We start from the raw sequence: 19,792 nt of genomic DNA, 5'->3' as shown, positions 1-19,792 counted from the left end.
TCTCACTTCATACAAATTATTGGGATACGAAACAATCGATTTTTTCAAAGATTCGATTACCTTCAAGCAGTTCCCCTCTTTTCATCCGCCAATAAGCAAAGCATGCCCTGATCTACGTGACATCTGACATATGCCATCATCAGGTAGAACTTCTGCCAGCAAAGCAACTATCTGAGTACCAGTGTTGTGTTGAACAGAACTCTCCAAGAAAGCGAAATTGAATCATAAAATGGAATCTACGGGAAAAAATAATACGAATAGGAAAAGCACAATGGATTAAACATTGAACCGGTATATCGGCATTTTCCGAAATGTACCAACAGCAACAACAACCAAAAAGGCTAGCAACTGCGCCGTTATTGTCACGCAATTAACAAAATCGCCCGAATAAATTGCTGTGTCTGCAGCGAAAGGTCAAACTGAACGATTTATCGCCAGTTAGGGAAGGCCAAAAGAACACAAATCCCATTCTGACAGTTAGCATCTGACGTAGTAAATTGCTCTGGGAAATGGGCAAAAAAAATAAACGTTCGCGCCCGTTATCGGCACGTATCCTTTCGGTCGGCGGTTAACTATCAACGGGTGACCAAAACTGAGAGGAACGGAAGGTGGTTTGACTCGTAGAAGTCACCTGCTGGTCTCGACAATGGCCGTCCACTGGCCATTATTTGTGATGGCGCGTAATTTCTGTAGTTTGACCGTTTGCTTCGACTGTCGGTTTCAGGTTCAGCTGGTCTTACGGTTGACTTTCATAGTCAAGACGCTAAACATTGAAAATTGACTTATATTAAAAATAAAGACACCGAAAAATTTTTGGGTGTTACTGATTTTCTTTACGTTTCGTCTTCGATTGGTCAGTGCATAACAGTTTATGTTGAACTGTTATGCCTTCTAGCAGTTCTGCATCTTAACTGACGTTCCGAAAGTAATTTGGTCAGAAATATCTACACTTAAAGAATAAATTTGTGCTCAAAACATTAATCAAAATTATTCGAGTTGGTAATGATTCGGGACAAATGTGTGGAATAAATCAGAATCTTTCAACTGGACTGGACTTGGACTGTTGACTTGTACTGTGGACTTGGACTTGGACTTGGACTGTGGACTTGGAATGTGGACTTGGACTGTGGACATGGACTGTGAACTGTGGACTGTGGACTTGGACTTGGACTTGGACTTGGACTTGGACTTGGACTTGGACTTGGACTTGGACTTGGACTTGGACTTGGACTTGGACTTGGACTTGGACTTGGACTTGGACTGGACTTGGACTGGACCTGGACTTGGACTGGACTTGGACTGGACTTGGACTGGACTTGGACTGGACTTGGACTGGACTTGGACTGGACTTGGACTGGACTTGGACTGGACTTGGACTGGACTTGGACTGGACTTGGACTGGACTTGGACTGGACTTGGACTGGACTTGGACTGGACTTGGACTGGACTTGGACTGGACTTGGACTGGACTTGGACTGGACTTGGACTGGACTTGGACTGGACTTGGACTGGACTTGGACTGGACTTGGACTGGACTTGGACTGGACTTGGACTGGACTTGGACTGGACTTGGACTGGACTTGGACTGGACTTGGACTGGACTTGGACTGGACTTGGACTGGACTTGGACTGGACTTGGACTGGACTTGGACTGGACTTGGACTGGACTTGGACTGGACTTGGACTGGACTTGGACTGGACTTGGACTGGACTTGGACTGGACTTGGACTGGACTTGGACTTAGATTGACTAAATGATAAACTTCAGACCACGCCCCACTATATTCCAAAAATCAAAATAACAAAAACGAGCGAAAAGAGTGGAACTTCCGTCACCTGTTTCCAGGCTCAGCACTAAATGCGAAGTTTCTACTGTTCAATATTCATGAAATTGCGCCTAACGCTAATTAAATGTATACTGACTGTAGCTAAATGAAAAAGCTCTCTCCAACTACTCGCGTCATCACATGTTCACAGTCAATAAGGCGGGGCAAACGTGAACGTTTAAATTTACACATGGAGTTTCGAAATACTTGTCCAGTTAAACAGCGAGACTGGCATGTATCTGCCTACAACGAAACTATTGCCAACGTGCGAGAAAAATAAATTTGATGAATTGTCCTCCGAAATTCCAAAATTATGGTTCTCTTATAATGCTGAAAGTTATTTAGAAATTGTTGATCATATTTTCGAATGCACGGAGAACAAATGCTTAGTACAATTCGAGGTATTCGCGATCAAAATATTAGCACTCTTTCAATTACTAATATTATGCATAAATGAATAAACGCCGTATGTGATCAATTTTGGTGGTTCACTTTTGGCACACTATCTCTCATATTTCGGTCCATATTTGAGAAACGACTAATTCATTGTTGGCTCTAAGAGTAAAGGGTTTTTCTGTAAACGGGAGTTTTTCGTTTCTTCGATTCGAGCGTCAATTTAAAAAAAAACGATGAGTTTCCTAATCTACCATTTCAATGTAGTTTTTTAGATACATTAGAGACTGTTACAGTGGAAATTTTATTCAAAATATTGAATTCTTCCGGAGGTATGATTGCTCGAAGTGCCTATAATCTCAGAGTGACGAAACCTGTTCGTTTGGAATGACAGCTTGGTTCCAAACGAGCAAACAACCTGTCAAATGCAATGTAATTCTAACGAAACTGTCAACAGTTCGAGTGAAATGTTTTGAAATGTTGCCAAAATTAGGGATGCGATTCCGTAAACCAGATTTACATCAATGTTGGCAATTTTGCTTATTCAAAAAATTTTTGAACCACAAATGTGCTTCATCACTGAAGAAAATTTTGCAACAAAAAAACCATCATCTGACTAAGCTCCTTCCTTTTTATTTCGATGCATGTCACGACGCACGCATGAACTGTCAGAAAAATAAACGTCGAAAAGCAAACAGCAAGAAAATCTGTATAATCAATAATATTAGCATTTTTTTTCTCTTCTATCAAAAATCACTGAACTGGGAAATAAATACACAAACAAAATCATGATTGGCAATAATCAAATTTGAGCACAGGTGATTTATACTTTCGGGGTTGTTCCGAATCCGTGTTCTCTAGAAAAGATAAAGAAATTAACCACAGCAACTTAAAAAAAACACAACATCTACACTCAGCCGTATCCGGGTTGCGGTGATCCAGATCCTTCCAAGCCGTGTAAATTGTGTTTGCATACCAAAGAGACAAAGTGCCGCATTTTCCGTCCGTCCTGCGGTGTTTGGTGAGGGTAGCCCCCCAAGAGAAAAATCTCCTGCACCACCGTGTGTACGTCATGATGTTATGAAGAAGGAAAATATTTGCATCTCATTGCACAGGAAACACAATTTGCCTGTTTATGCCGTTATGTATGAGTGTGTGTGTGTGCGTTTAATAAGCAGAAAGCGATTGTTCAAAAATGACACCAATGCAGCCAGTTGCTTCTTTTGTGCTTTAACCGTGACACTTGGCAAATGTTGGAATGACATAGAAACAATAAAATAAGAAGGAAAAAAGCAAGGATGCTTTCGTTTCTTCGTGGGATGATTTTTTACCCTCTTGAGATTCTCGTGTGTTCTCAACCGCTACGAGAACATCCACTAGCTTTGGAAAATCAAAAGCTGAGAGGATAAGCGGTCTTGGATCTTGGAGCTGGGCTGCAAAAAAGGCAAAACTCAGTACTCGCCTGGAAGTATGAAGTACTTTTGTCTGTAACACTCTTGTCGTGCTGCTTTGCACTTTGGAACTTGTTGGTGTTCTTACCGAGGGCAGAGTGTCGACAAGTGATTTAATGTAGCTCACGTGGAGAGCTGTTGGAAAAAGACAACAACTGCTAGTGTTGCCAGTTCCAGTTTAGAATATAAATGCGAAATGTAATAATTTTGTGTTCTATTTCCTAACTAGCTGGACATTTTTTCCCCTTCCAGTTAGTAATTTTCAGTTAAGTTTTGTCGACTTCTAACTTTCTGGCCTCCCTTAATCATACGTGTATTTTACAAACGACGGCAAGTTCCGCAGTGTGCCATGACGATATCTTTGTTTATTCAGCGATATTCCCACAGCCACATTATACAAATTGTTTCCCAGCCTTGTCTCGGGCTTGTCAAAATGTATGGCTGCTCCGTTGAACTGACTGTCTTTGCTGTAATTTCCCATGGTTATCAGCATCTCCCGCCGTTTGTCTGTACAGAACAAGAGCGAAGTGGTTTCGCCTTTTGTCACCCAATTTGTCGCCTATGTGCCAGGACAGACAGAACATTCGACGTGGAAAACTATAGCTATGTGTGCCTATCCCAAACATGATTCTATATCGTTGATCGGGGAATTTGTCAACTTGCCGTCACAGCCATATAGTTCTGTGCCGTTGAAAACCAACGACCAAACCGGCGGTTGCCTAATAATAGTTACACCTGCTAACAGGGCCAATCTGTTCGATTATCTGATTGTTCTGATTGGACACGAGGTTCCACGTTCGCAGTTTGCACGGTAGACTGGGAGTTTTGACAGCGTGGCAGTTATCATAGTTTACGGTGCACGATGTTTGAACATCACACAGTAGGCCAGGTCGGTCTTTCTGGAATCTCAAGGGGGTCAATTCAGTGGTTTTATCTCGGATGTTATTTAACCGATTTCATTTGTTTTATAAATCACCAGAAAAGTTTGAAGAGCTTTGTAGGTCGGTTGCAGCCGCATTGTGAAATATCCTATCAATGTGTAGGACAATTTTGCTTTTCGTTCGTTCGAGGATCCGAAGTTTAATATCTCGAAAACCATCATGACAGTTGTGAAATTGATATCTACCAATATCTTCGATGTCCCGACTCCAAGACTACAAATTACACACAGATTGGTTATTTTTTTTTGCTCTACTCAGTTTTTCCATTCCTATTTCGAGTGCTAGCTTGGAGTTTAGCCAAGGTACGTGGCTTGTTGATGTATGTTTTAAATTTAAAATATCCCCAACAATAAATATTTGGCATGGCGCATCATCCTTTTGCAATCGCTAATTCCGTATTTGCTTCCTACACCTGGGCCAAGTTGACACAAAATTGCACGTACGAAACCCGATAAGGTTTGTCCTGATTGACTTGTGAATTTCCACACATTCTATATAAACTTCCTATTAAACCTTCTTCAGATTTTACTGTCTTGACACAACGACCACATCCTATTTTCGTTACACTTGAATCCGATAACGATATGCAGATAGCGCTTCGATCGGTTAACCTCGTTTGATTTTGAGCGGTAAATTCACCGTTTCCGTCGCTTGAACATATTTTTCACGAATCAACATTATTCAATAAATAACACTATTGACACATTGTCGCAAAGCTGATTTACCGGTAGCGACACCTGCCAATGAAAAACGGAACCAAGAAAAGGAGGATTCTTTCGGAAATTTTCATATCGGCAGTAGTGATTTACAACATTTTTATCGTTTATTCAATAGTACAAATAGATATCAGCAATAAAAGTACACTCGGAGTAGAAGAAAATCGATTTCAAAGTGATTACTACTACTTTTTTTAGTGTAAACTACGATTAAACATGGAAAATCTTCAGAAATGTGTGAAATTGGGTAAGGTTAGGTTTTTTCGGATCAACATTTTTTTAAACAGAAACCAGTGTAATGTTGATTTCTCGAGTACTAGAATGTATAGCGATCGAGTACTATTTATTTTGGATACTTTATTTGTTATTTCCAGGCATTTGAAAACTGCTATCAAACCAAGTTTAATGATCTATTCTGAATAACCGGTAGATTTGGCACAATGAACTAAGATCAACATTACCACCTTAGAATAAAAACTTTTTCTTCAACTTTTACTATGATTTTTCAAATGAATTTGCCCGTTTTCAAAAGAAATCGTTGAAAAGATGGAGTAATTAGAAATTTTCCTACCGATTTGACAGCTCTTGCTGAAAGTATCATCTCTAAACAAGCAGCGCCTCTACATTTCAGTTTTGCGACAATATGCCAATTCACTAATCAACACACACTTGCCAGAGCTGCACTATCACTCAAAATAACTGTTTGATACACATTGAAATTAGACTTGAGCACCGCATCCTACTTCCAGTGATGCCAATTCTTCTCCGTTGTTGGGATCAATGCGTATTGGCTTTCAAGCGCAAAACTTAAATCAACTCCGCGCCTTCTATGTTTCAAATAATGGACCAAGAAAACGATAGAGCAATACACATAGAGCAATATAGGAATCGAGTATTAAATGCGGAAGTAGTTACTAACCAGTGTTGGTGATTGCTGAAAATTTAACAGAAGCTGCTCGATTTTTATCTATACACTAAGGTCTTTTTTTACACGGGGGTTACGTGCCGTGTTAAAAAAATCCGTGTAAAAGAAAATCGTGTTAATTGCGGAAACCGTGCAAAAAAAACCGCGTGGAAAATTTGACGTAATAATTCCAAAAACCGTAGATTTGATTATTTGTTTGTTTTGTTTTGGATAAAATGTAACTTTTGATAAATTGAAGGGGAAAAAGCTTATTTTTTAACTCCCAAATTTATACAAGTTGCATATAACTGTGAAAATGTAACCGAAACAATAACAAAAAAAAACGGAAATCTAAAAAACAGCCAAAGGTTACGAGAAGGGTCCAGTCATACTTGATAAAACACATTGGATGATAAATTAAAATTAGAACACTTATAAAACGCGTTGTACGACAAGCAAATTAATCTAAATGGCTCATGCCTTCTGTATAATGCATTCAGTTTTCAAAAAGCCGATAATACTTTCAAATTAGAACGTTCGACCAAAGAAGTGCTAGTAATACCACCAATAAACTAAAACTTTCACTACAAATCAAGCTTGAGAATCAGTTCTTTTCAATTCCGAAGGTGCGACGTGTAGTAAACACTAACGATCTTAACAGTTATTTTCAACTAAACTGAGTGGGAAGACATGGGTATTAGATGAAGATTTATGCACGCAGAGACAGAATTAAAGGGGAAGAATTCATAGAGATGAATATAAATCAAATTAGAAAAGGTATTACTATGTGTAACGCTCGTATATTTTTTTTTACAAAAAACAGTACATTTGGCGTAAAAATTAAGGAAATACAGTACATTGACTTTGAAAATACAGTGCATTTTACAGTACGCTTTTTTCTAAAAATAGTGAATAAAAAACAAAAGCAAATAAATTTGATCAGCATCTTACGAGGAAACCAGATTAAAAAAATAACATGCGAATACAACTATGTAATGGAAATCGCAAAAAAGCCACCGCAGAGATGGGACTCAAACCCGTAGCAAGCCAAATACGGGTAAATCGTTTGGCCTATAAAACTATCCTACATGTGGGACACACATACAAATTGCCTAGCTGAACATAAGAACCGAGCATGTTCAGCTGTGCTCGGGCCCTACGGCGTCCATTTGTTTTTCAGCCCTCAATTAGTCCGTTTATTTTGTATGTTTCACATGCAGGATAGCTTATTTGGCAAAAAGAAGGATAGGAACTATTTTCGGCTTCGAGTACCGTCTCTGCGGTAGCTTTTTCGCGGTTTTCATCACACAGTTGTATTCGCATATCATGTAAAACTTACTCAATACGGCTCTACGTCTTAACAAGACTAAACAAATCGTTCAAAGCAAGTTCATAAACTCAATTATTTTTTATTTCCTTTTAAGGGCATTTTAAAATTCGTCAAAAACTGAAAAATGTGCGAAAGTAATAATAACATTTTTTGAGAAGAGGATGTTTTTTATAATGATTTTGATTTAGAGTCTTTTTGGTTGAGACATTTTTCTTTTTTCTAATCATCAAAGTTTCGCTTGATTGTTGTTACGCGCTCTGAACAAGAATTATTATTGAAAAAATTTGTGTGTGTTGTTGTTGTGTTCTCATTCACATTGGCTACGTGTTGTTACTGTTCTTGTACTGCCACAGATCGAAATTCGATGCGTTGAAGATTTAAAATTCTGTTTTAAATTTTAGTGTAAAAAATACAGTACATTTCAGTGTAAAAATACAGTACAAGTTAAAATACAGTAGATTTGAGGGTAAAAAACAGTACACAGTATTTAAGTCGAAAATACAGTACAATGCTGTAAAATACAGTACGAATACGAGCTTAAACTATGTGTCATGCTGAAGCAACTCATTTCATCGGCGTAAATCATAATACTACTAGTGCTATATCATTCAAATGGGTATGAAATACTGCACTGCTCGATATGATGAAGAGTTGAAGTAAATTTGACTAGTTCTTCAACGCTCCGAAATTCTCGATGATATCAATGACGATGCTGACATCATACACCACAACTGAGCGGAAAAGACTTTGTCGTGTTATTTACGACAGGGAATCAAGATCTGAAGACTGATTAATCATTTTATGGAACGACAGTCAATACTCCCGTGAATTGTTGAATGAATGATTTTGATTTTAGTTCACTTTCAAACTTTAAATTCACTCTCATAATCGTTTTCCTACAGACAACCTGTTCCCTTTTTATAAATTTTTCTCAAAAAAACCAATGACAGTTCTTTTTAAACTCTTATCAGAAACCGTGTTAATTGCGAAAACCGTGTAAATAAAAACCGTGTTAATTCCGGAATCCGTGTAAAAAAAGCCGTGTATAAAAAAACCGTGCGAAAAAAAACCGTGTAAAAAGAGACCTTAGTGTATTGTATGCAACATTTTCAATCCGGTAGAAGATGCTACAAGAATTCGAGTCTCTCAATGCATGAACCTCGAGAGAATTTTTCTACATTTCTTCGCTCCACTTCATACTCTGAGTATTTCATGGCCCTTAAAAAAAATTTCAGTCTGATAATGATCGCCGCTGTGTGGAATTTACCAAGAGAGAATCGCAAGTTGACAATTATCGCAGAGAATCGAATCGATGATTCGACTTGATGATTCTCATACTAGGTTGCAATATTTAAAAAATCCTTGTGTGGAGCATTCACATACATTTTCATAGATACAAATTATACAAAGGTTATAAGCACATAGTTAGAATAAGCGGCAATAGTAAAATGATTCTATCGCAATTATCCACTGCCCATACAGAATCGGATCGCGAAACGAGAATAAGCGAACGTTTGTTGCTTCAGAGAGAATCCCCACAGCAGCGTGCTAGCCGTTGATTCTCAGACGGTTCACCGAGAGAAATTCGCTCTCGCACTAGTGGCTATTCTATGTAAAATGTACCACACGCTGCCAAAAAATTACCTAATTTTAAGTACTTTTCACTCAATAGAGGGGTTGTGTGCAGGAAGCCAATTTTGGGTAAAATGTGTTTTACTTATTTTTGAGTAAAAGCATCAATAGTACTGATTAGGGTAATTTGATTTCAGTTTTCGTTCGATGGTTTGAAAAATAAAACGCAAACAATAAAGTCAACTATGATTACTTTATTTATTTAATATTAATCTTTTTACATACTTCAACAATGTAACTATATCATTGAACTACCAAGGCTGTTCTATTTAGCTGCTGGAACTGCACCGTTGAGCGATCGAACGCATCTCAATATCTTCCATCGCCTGAAATGATATTGCGGTGTAATTATTATTTTAAAAAGAAATTTTACAAAGCTGCTCACACTGCGATTGATGACAATCATTAAATTATTCTCCCAAAACCGGCAATTTTACAAAATAATTTCACTCACTTCAAATCTGACCGATAGTTTCTGCAATGCAACACACAAAATTTTTCACCCAACAGCAACTTATTGAAGTAAACTACACTGTTGAGTGAAAACTACTCAACCGATACAGTACTTTTTACCCAACAATTAAAAACCTGCTTGATTACTTCATGTTAGGTGAATTTAAGTCAACCGTTGGGTTTTTTTTGGCAGCGTGCATGCCGGTTTTTTTGTTGTTGCGATGATTTCCGATTCTCTTTGATGGCACTGATTTCATCGTGGAAGAGTTGCGAGTGAGCATTCTTTGATACGATAAAAGCCATCCTTGTTACTAACATAGTAATTTTTCCTTAAACAAACCTACGGAATGGATAAAACTTTTGCAGTCATTCAACTTGTGCATAAAAAATAAACCATAAATTTCTTCAATACTTAACTATATTTAAATATTGATGCTAAATGAGGTTGTGTCATCAATTTTCGTAATCGAAATTAAAGGTGGAATAAACGGCCAGATCAATTATTTCAGAGCGGTGTCAACAAATAAAGTCAATATTATCAATCTGTAGGTCATTCCGAAAGCAAAAAACTCAGATTTATTCTCATGCGGAATATTAAAAATATTGGATGAAATTCTAATTGATAGAATTTAATGCTTTTTTTCCATAATTATAACAGAATATTCTTTGATTATTCGAATTTCACCTACAAATAAATAAAAATTCACTGGAGAATAAACATGCCTATATATGTTGACAGTTTCATATGAAAACATCATCGTTTGTACAACAGCCCCATCTACATGTAGAACTGTCGTTAGAAGGCCAATTGTTGTAAATTAGGTTAAAGAGTATTTTTGATTCTAACATTGGGAAGCATTTTGCCAAATATATTATATATCAATATTGATCACTTCAGGGAATCCAACATAAATCGAAAAAGACATCACAATTACACTATCTCGTGACGGAAAAGGTTACTAATGCAATATTTTTAAATCGTTTGCGTTTAGCATGCACCAGAAGCTGAAATGTCAAAAACTAATTGATCATGATATCCACTAATAGGTGGGCACTTGTTACCTTTCTCATATAGAAAGGTTATGTAATCTCTGTGAAAACCGGCTTTTGAACCGAGACTCAGTTCGTCGAGTACGCAAAATGTCTGTATGTGTGTATGTGTGATCGCTTTTCTCAGCGATGGTTTGACCGATTTTCAAAAACTTAGATTTAAATGAAAGGTCTTGTAATCCCACACAAAGTTCCTGAATTTTATTCGAATCCGACTTCCGGTTCCGGAATTACAGGGTAATATGTGCAAAAAATGAAAATAAGTGCACTTACTTTTCTCGGAGCCGGCTGAACCGATTCTCACAAACTAGGATTCAAATGAAAGGTACAATTGTTCTATATAAAGTTCCTGAGTTTTATTTTGATCCGATTTCCGATTCCGGAATTATAGGATGATTAGTGAAAAAAAAACTTATTTCAAATTACTTCCTTCCATTTCTCAGAGATGGCGTGACCGATTTCAACAAACTTAGATTCACATGAGAGGTATCATAATCCCATACTAAACTGCCAAATTTCATCCGTATATAATCAGGAAAAGAAATTGAAAAAATGACAAGCGAATGCAACTATGTAATAAAAACCGCGAAAATGTTACCGAAGAGACGGGACTCGAACCCGTAGCTAACTCCAAAGGGGGGAAATTGTTTTACACTTGCTTGCCACCTTGTTTTGGCTGGACTCGGCATCTTACCGCTACTCAACAAAGAAACAGTATGTGTGTATTCTGAGTAAAAATTAATCTAAAGAAAAATGAGAGGAGAGTTAAAATCGGTTCAAAGTTTCAAGCAGAAGTGAATAAAAGTTTACAAAATCGGAGGAAAGAAGCTTGTCCAAACCCGGATAGGTCGGAAAGTTTAGGGTGAAATTCGAATATATTATTGCAAAAGTGTAAAGAAGAAATGGATAAGGAAAACGAAAATCCTGGCTGAGGAGATCGCGTATAACCACGTGCCTTGCTCTGCGTATTACATTTCTCTCCATGCTCTTTCGCATACATATACATCACATAAAATCCAATTATGCTACCGCTTGTTTGGCAGCCTTTCTGAACTGATTTAATTTTTCTCTCATTTTTCGTTACGTTACCAGGAAACTGGAGCAGAAAAATGACGCGTGCATAGAAATCGACTTACCTTCACAAAAATTACATTCACTTTATTTAATCGCGACAACACCTGTTTTTATGCACAAATCGCATCTAAATTAAATTATCTAGACATTGTCAGGATAGATTTTTGATGCATGCCTATGAAGGCGAGATATTCATTGAACAAGTTGAAAGTTACCGTTTTCAGCTATGCAATTCTTCCTTCAGAAAAAAACAATTTTCCCGACCGCTAAAGTCGATGAATCATTCTGAAATTTTTACAGAATAATCTGAACTAATTTTCTAAGAAATTGTCAGTTGTGTTTTTTTATATTCGTCACCGTTTCTGAGAAAATCAGATTTGAAGCGTGAAAATAGTTCTCTAAATCACCCTAAAACACACTGGCCCTTAAAGTAGGGTCGCTAAAAGTTTCTACTCATTCGGTTTCATTACATCATCAGATGTTCGTCCGGATTACTCCGAGCGTGTCGAGCCTCCAACTGAGATGGATAGTACATTAATCATTCTGCAACCGTAAACGTTATCATGGTTATCATTTTCTTTCCTAACGATGTCCTGATTCGTTACAATTCTTTCCGTGCACGCCGAAAATTGTTCAGCTAAAACTTACTATCGCCTCGTTTCAATATAAATATTTTCTTTTTTTTTTCACTATTTGCTTTAGTGGTAATAAATTGCTGGTACGAACCAATTTTTAAATGGCAAAAAAAAACTAAAAAATCCGAACACAAATGAAAAACAAGCTTCATAGCTAAATGTTTAGTTGGATTTACCAAGCGTCGTTTTTCTGTGTGTGTTTATCCACTGGAAGCACATCAGCAAGTATGGGACTGGGAGAGAGAAAAAGACCCATGCCATTGTTTTTATTAGTCTTTTTATCACACTTTTCATCGTTCATTTCCTCGATTCCAGCTGTTACTCACCTCCTCGAGCCGGACACGAATCGGCGCGACGGGAGATAAATAATTTTCCTCGATGGAAACTCAGACGAAATCCCGGGGATCAATTTACGTGGGAATTGAACGGAGTGCACGGGCCATCCTTCGCAGTTGGGTAGACATGATCCGAAGAGGAAAAAAGGTTTAAGACTTAAGAGATTTCCCAAAGTATCTTATATTGGTACTTTGGAGGTCGAATGAAGGTCAGGAGGAATTGTACGAAAGATTACGAAATAGCGTGTGGTTTTGCTTAACATACTCGTCATGCAAGAATCCAATCTCGATAAAAATAAATTGAAGAACTATTGACACGTTTTTCAACAGATGCTCCCTTCTAATGAAGAGATCCAGGAAATTTATTCAATGTTCAAGCTACCCATGTGTACGGTCTTCTTTACGAAGTTCTAAACGTTTCTGATGCAGGAAACTCTCATACCAATGTCCTTCCTATTTGCATCAGATGCAATGTTTTTCTATTCACAGTTTTTTTTTCATAACGATGACAATCTCACAGCCATAGTCGCCCATTTCCTGTAGGATCCTGTTAGAATCATTAATGATGAGACCCTGTGGCATAAAAAAGTATCGCGTATCCCAGAGAGAAATCTAGAGGCAAATAAAGGATCAGTTTCATAACGAAATCCCAAAACGTGGTTGGCATGTAATTTTGGGTTGTTCTCTGATTTGAATGGGTCACGGAAAATAATTACGGCTTTTAATTAGAAAATGGTCATCGATATTACACCAATTAGACGATTTTTTACACTTTCAATCTATTCCCGGATTGAAGGGTAAAAAAATATTATAAGGTTTGAATATTGAAAACGCTTAAAATTCGATTAAAAATTTTGAGGTGCAAAAGTCAAGTATTAAAGCTAAATTCAACTGGAACTTCTAAGCAGACGCAAAAACCGGTAAGTCGCTGTTCGTTTCCTTACGAAACATAAAAAAAGATGATACTCAGTAAATAACCATGATCTTCTTCATTATTTTCTACGATGGAGACGCATGATCTAACAGTAGTAAATAAAGGTATAAAATTTCAACAAAAAAAAATTGAGAAATTTATGATATCTTTTTTGGAATCGATAGAACAGTCAATATAATTTAATGTCTGAAGATGATTTCATGCAAATATTGGCCGCGGCTCCGCTTTCACAAATAATGTCACCGGTCCATCTGTTGCTATATCTGCATTAGAAAATGATTGTTTCATACATCCGCAGAGGCTCAGAATAGTGTTGCCCTACACGGAACCGGGAAGCTACCTAATCTTGAGCAACCTAATTTTAGATAAAGTGACAATAAGCAAATATAAACTCAAGATTACAATGTCCCATATGATACATTGAAAAATATTGGGTCAGTAATCGTGAACCAGATGGCTCAGTAATCATGTAAATTTATTGACCCTTCGTCAATAAGCGTCGACTAGTTCCGACAAAATGACAAGGAAACAAAACAAATTACGAAGGAATCAATCATATGTTTACATTCATCACAATAATTTCTTGTTTCAATTGCCTTTAATGCTTCGTGGAATGAGGCACTAACGAACTAAATAAATTCTAAGCAATAGTTCTAGGAAGATTTTACTTCCTTATTTTAAGAATCACTGGATATGAAGCAAAATTGCCCAATATCATTCGTACTGTAACATCAAACATAAACAATCATTGTCATAGTTACGACGCATCTAGTGATCCGACGCTTTTTGTTTGGCTTCAAAAGACTGAAACTGACAGTAAACCGAGCTCACCGAGGGGTCCCTTCAAATGATACATAAGAAATCGCAGACCACTGCATCTTGAGTTTATCTTTGCTATAAGTACACATTTTTTTACCGAAATTGTCAGCAAAAGGTTTACTGTCTGTTCGACGTAACTTTCACTGAATGTTCGGCAAAAACAACGTAAAAGTAAAATTTCTTAATCACTAAGGCTTCAACAATTGAAAAACAAAAACAAAGAATTCGTTTTTTAATTGTAAACATTCAGTTGGAGATCAAAAAATCATTTTATTTCCGTATAATAATACCAAAATTATACATTACATTAGTTATGGCTAGAGAACGTACAATTGTAACATATGCAATTCGGACTACGCCGATTGTCGAATATGTTGGTTTGACACGTTGTTGAAGTTCTTCGATATATCCTATCATGACAATATAGCCAAGCAAATATGTGAAATGTAGATGAAACTTGTCTATATTTGTCATATTTAGAAATGCATTGTCTAATTTCGGAATAATTGTTAATTGAGTTCTGCACCAGATTATGCCAAATCTCGGCAAAAAGATGATCTTTGCCGAAAAATCAGTAAATCTACTAAATGAATCCGGGTAATATTGATTACTGAGCCATCAACAAAATTGTGTGTTACCGGTCTGTCGCAGCACCGAGCATGAGAATTGGGTTTGAGCAAATGAAAGATTCAGAACAATTCAAAATTAAGTAAAAAGTAGCCAAATGATAGTTGTTTTCAATTTTTCATGTATATTTTAAACTTTAAGGAGTGTATCGAAAATAAGCTATTCACAAATTTTTCTTTCAATTTATGACATAAAACGATATTTTATTCAAACTAAAAATTGATCCTCTATCATACGAGGTTAAACTTGAGCATAATGAAAACCGGATTAAATTTAAGTTATTCCTTTCGAGATTTTCTGCTTCTTGGTCTTGGTGATTTCGCTTCTTGATATGCTAGATCATTCCGATACTCGTTCCTGCTTTTTTGGCCAAATCACGTATTGACATTGATTTGTTCTTCATGATTAGAGATATCACTTTCTAGCCCAGTTTCGGATTGAAAGAACTGGGTTTTCTGCCTCTTCCTGGTAGTTCATCCAAAGAATAATGTTCCCCAAACTTATTAATGATGGTTTTAACACTGGCATGATGAATTCCAAACCGCTTCGCCAATTTTAGCATAGTAATACTCTTCTCACTCAGCCATGTGTCCAGAACCTTAATTTGCACTTTCTTTTCAATATGCGACATTTTGAAAACGCAGAATTTCAAACGCACAAACAAGTAAACAAACGAAAGCTGACAGCCAAATGCACAGCATGCTGTGATCTGAGCATTAAAAAACCATCACAAATACATTTGTACGACACAAATGTATGTGGATAGCTTATTTTCTATACACTCCTTAAGCGGCCCTTACACGAGACAATATTATTGTCAATACAAAGAGTATTGACAATACTTTTGATCGTGTAATGAAAACTTCATTGGATTGACGAAAATATTGTCAAAAAATCAAAACTGCTCATCAATCCGACAATACTTTCTCTCCAGAGAGAAACTGTTAAATATGTGCAATGACCTCTTCGCTCAATATTTTAATGTTTAGTTGCAATATTTAAAGCGCCAAACGCTTGAACTTTTTGAAAAACTCGGACTCAAGTTATCGAGCCAATTGGATTGATGGTATTGACAATACTTTGGATTGACAATAATATTGTCACATGTAAAGCGGCCCTTAGTTGTGCTTATTCACAGTTCCTCGAAAATACAATCGGTTCAGTTTTCTCCGTAGAGAATTAGAAACCCAGTTGAAGAACCCATGTTGATAACATGCACAAAGTATTCTGTTATAGTCCTAGCCCAGGGGTCGGAAAACTTTTGAGAATGACCAATTTAACTCGAGCCTGAACAAGGATTTGTATTTTTACATCAATGTTATTGGAAACCGATCGAGCAAAATCTAAAGCACACATACACTAAAATAAAAGTCCAACACGTTTCCAAAAATTAAAAATTTTAACTCAAAAAATTAAATTAAAAGCAACCGTGTCAAAATAAGGTGGATGGGAAATGGCACAGACATAACTGAAGGACGTGAGTACGAAAAGAATCGACATGCTTCTTTCACACTTCCGTATAGCGATAATCGTTCGTATTAGAAGAATTGTAGTCTTGAATTCCGAACCTGAATAACGGAACTGAATTCATCTATTTATTTATTTATTTATTTATTTATTTATTTATTTATTTATTCATTTATTCATTTATTTATTCATTTATTTATTTATTTATTTATTTATTTATTTATTTATTCGTCAAACAAATGTAGACTACAGACAAAAAAAAGTTACAATGGTTTCTTATATGCTATACATTATTTCTACGATTTGGTTTAAATTTTTCTTTTATTTGTTTCCTGGACATAGTTAGATCGATTTTTTTGCAGTTTTTGCAAAGTCTAGTTCCTAAATCCAAGTTCCGAATTCAGTTCCCACATGCTGGTACTGAATTCTGAATCTGAACTCTGGAAATGAATTATGAAACTGAGTTTAAAAATTAAATTATGTCAGTTCTAAAGTTCAGATTCTGAATCATAATTCTGAATTCTGGAACTGGTTTCTTGACTAGATTTTTGAACTGAATTTAGTTCCTTAAATTATTTTCGGAATTCGAATAAAAAGTTCTGATTTAGGATTTCAACTTCAGAATTCTAGAAAAAAATCAGGTTCGGAGTTCAGATCTAACATTTAGTTTCAGAATCAGATTTAAAATTCATATCCCGAATTTTGTTCCAGTATTCTCAAATTGAAATCCCAAATCAGAATTTTTGATACGAATTCCTAACATAGTTCCAGAATTTAGAATTGTGACTCAGTTCCAGAGTTTTAGTTTTTAACTCTGAACCTGTAATTTGGAGCTAATTTCTGAAACTAAATTCTAAGCTTGAAATTAAGTTCAGGTGGACCAAATTTTGATAAAACAAACTCAAATCATGTTTCATTTCTAAGTTTAATTGATGAAGAATGAATGAATGAAGAATATTCACTGTATATCGCCGAAATCAGTATTTTGCGTCTGTTTCAAGTTTTGAATTTTATGGGTTTCTTCTCCGCAATGGTAAGACGTCACATGCGGCCAAGAGCAAAATACGTTTTTTGAAGTACTCTTGCACACAAATTCAACCCAAAGGAAGAGATCGTGTGATGGAACGATTGTTTCGGGAACGGGTTTCGCTTAAAACACGTGGCCACACGTTTCGTCTATCAATTTTTCTCCGATTCATTCTTCCTGGCTATCGCAAACGTTCTCCGAACACTTTCGATACACAAATGACAGACAGTTGGCGTGCGAGTAACTCGGTTCTTCGTGATGCGCGAGCAAAAATTTATCGCGTTGCTCTATTTGCTTCGGTGCCATTTTCCCGTTTAAGGTGCCAATTCAGAATAAAACAGTGGACGTAATGCTACATGCTTATCTTTCAAATGAAAAAAAAATGCGATGACCATTATTTGTTGGTCGTTGACCATATTCTGCACTGCTCATTGATGTTTCTCTCGTTAATCGGTCTACGAACCGACGTCAGAAACCAATTTTTTTATCGTTGATAATGTAGTTTTTCCATTATTTATCAAGTGTTCCATTTTTGTAAACTCAATATACTTTGATTCTGCGTTGACCTGCAAGTTTTGTTTGTCTCGTCACGGATAAGAAGAACGAATGTGCGTTTTCGCAACAATTACATATTTTGTCGAAAGTCGTTTTATCGAATAGCTAGTAACTAGTAATAAAATGGACATGCATTCGTTTCGCCCGGCCCTTCTAATTATTGGAATCAAATACACTGATTTTTCTAACAGAAAAAATCTTATTTGATCAACTGTATCATGTCTCCAAAACAAATACAAAACACTTTTTATATTCCACTTACTGTGCAGCATCTAACATCCGTCGGACTTTCCGAAGAGCAGTAAGTGCTTCCGGAGTTATTCATCTTTATAAATTTTCATCTTTATAGAGATGGCGTTAAATGTGATTGAAGGTGTCTTCTTCGTCAAAAAATTGAAACAAATCACAAGTTTGAGTAGTGTTGAAAATCGGTTGACGTAAATATTACACTGTTAACTCGTTTCCCACGATATTTTAGTCAATAGCTTTTGGCTGACCGTTGAAATAATTGAATTATCCTGTTTTGCGCTGTCGATATAATGACTACGCCTACTCTTGGCATTTTTAATTTCATTTATGCAGAGAATTTACAACAGCAAATAACATCCATAATTGATCGAGTAGCCTTGACCTTATGGCTACAGGCAATGACGATACTGGCGAGCAACGAATCAACGGAGTGTGCACAATGTCCATTAATATTGACTAGGTTGAAAGCGTGGTAAAACAAAAATTGACTGACTGAGATTGGAAAAAAAACAACAACAAACTTTTAATTACATCCACTACCGCAGAGCTCCACAGACCACCGCTGAAACAGGACAACGGTTCAAGCACAAAACCACATGCCAATGAATCCGCGTGCGTCAATTCCCCCTCATGCTGCCGTCCCCAGTCCAGACTTCCCGACGACAATGGCACAAAGCCAGACGGGGGAGAGTAGGCGTGACGTACCGGAAGAAGCTATGGAAAGTCAGCAAAAATTAACGAGAACGGAATTCCTTTTATTTTTTAGTTTTTCGTTTTACATCTTCGTCCTCGCTCGTGCTCATCGGAGATGCGGAGTCAACCAGAATCCCTCTGGGTACAACAGGAGCTTTCACTGCTAGACTGGTTCCTTCAGTAAACCACTTCGAAGCAGCAGCGGAAATGGGAGAGGGTGGATGTTGTTTTCATTTTCATACCTAATAAACCGAGCGGAAATGTAAAGAAGTGTGGGGTGTGTGTGTGTGTGGCGGTGGTCTCCAATCCAATCCAATCTACAGTGAATGAACAGGTCGATCTCTCTCTCTCTCTGCCAGTTGGTGTGTAGGACTGGATTGTGAACATATACCGTGCTGTTCGACTGTGGAGGCTACTGTGTTGTATTGAATTTAACATCACTTCCGACGCCGTGTATTTCTCGGTCTGGTGTTGATCACGTGATAATGTTAATATCCAAGTTGGCGTCAACTTTGCTGTAGCGTGTTGTAGACTCACTGGATTGGCATTTGATTTAATTTACCTACTATCGCGAAAGCCTGTGTTGGCTGTCAGATAAATAAGACTGATTTGTCGGAATGGTAATTTTTTTTTTCATTTTCGAAATATTAACAAGAACCGTGATTAGAGACGGATTATGCAC

The 19,792-nt window shown here is 36.9% G+C and overlaps 2 protein-coding genes across 7 annotated transcripts in view; one reads left to right on the top strand and one right to left on the bottom strand.

Annotated features, from left to right (window-relative positions):
• The window catches only part of LOC131426057 (diacylglycerol lipase-alpha), a 107,776-nt gene that overhangs the window by 59,399 nt on the left and 28,585 nt on the right, over window positions 1-19,792 (top strand). The gene's annotated exons all lie outside the window — the stretch shown is intronic.
• On the bottom strand, window positions 988-19,220 carry LOC131426428 (uncharacterized). Its single transcript, XM_058589534.1, has 4 exons — window positions 19,197-19,220; window positions 18,949-19,131; window positions 1,169-1,739; window positions 988-1,124 (listed from the first exon to the last, which is right to left on the bottom strand). Exons 1-4 carry the CDS (start codon window positions 19,218-19,220, stop codon window positions 988-990), a joined length of 915 nt encoding a protein of 304 aa, XP_058445517.1.

The sequence above is a fragment of the Malaya genurostris genome, chromosome 1 (assembly GCF_030247185.1).
Source record: "Malaya genurostris strain Urasoe2022 chromosome 1, Malgen_1.1, whole genome shotgun sequence".
Taxonomy (NCBI): domain Eukaryota; kingdom Metazoa; phylum Arthropoda; class Insecta; order Diptera; family Culicidae; genus Malaya; species Malaya genurostris.
This window is presented reverse-complemented; position numbering and strand designations above follow the sequence as displayed.

Excerpts from the sequence above, each read along its gene's own strand:
- LOC131426428 (XM_058589534.1), bottom strand. The coding sequence starts at position 19,220 with ATGAGCACGAGCGAGGACGAAGAT. Across the intron at positions 19,132-19,196 it reads GCACGAGCGAGGACGAAGAT|CTTCTTCCGGTACGTCACGC; the intron begins GTAAAACGAAAA and ends GACTTTCCATAG. Across the intron at positions 1,125-1,168 it reads TCCAAGTCCAAGTCCAAGTC|TCCAAGTCCACATTCCAAGT; the intron begins CAAGTCCAAGTC and ends CCATGTCCACAG.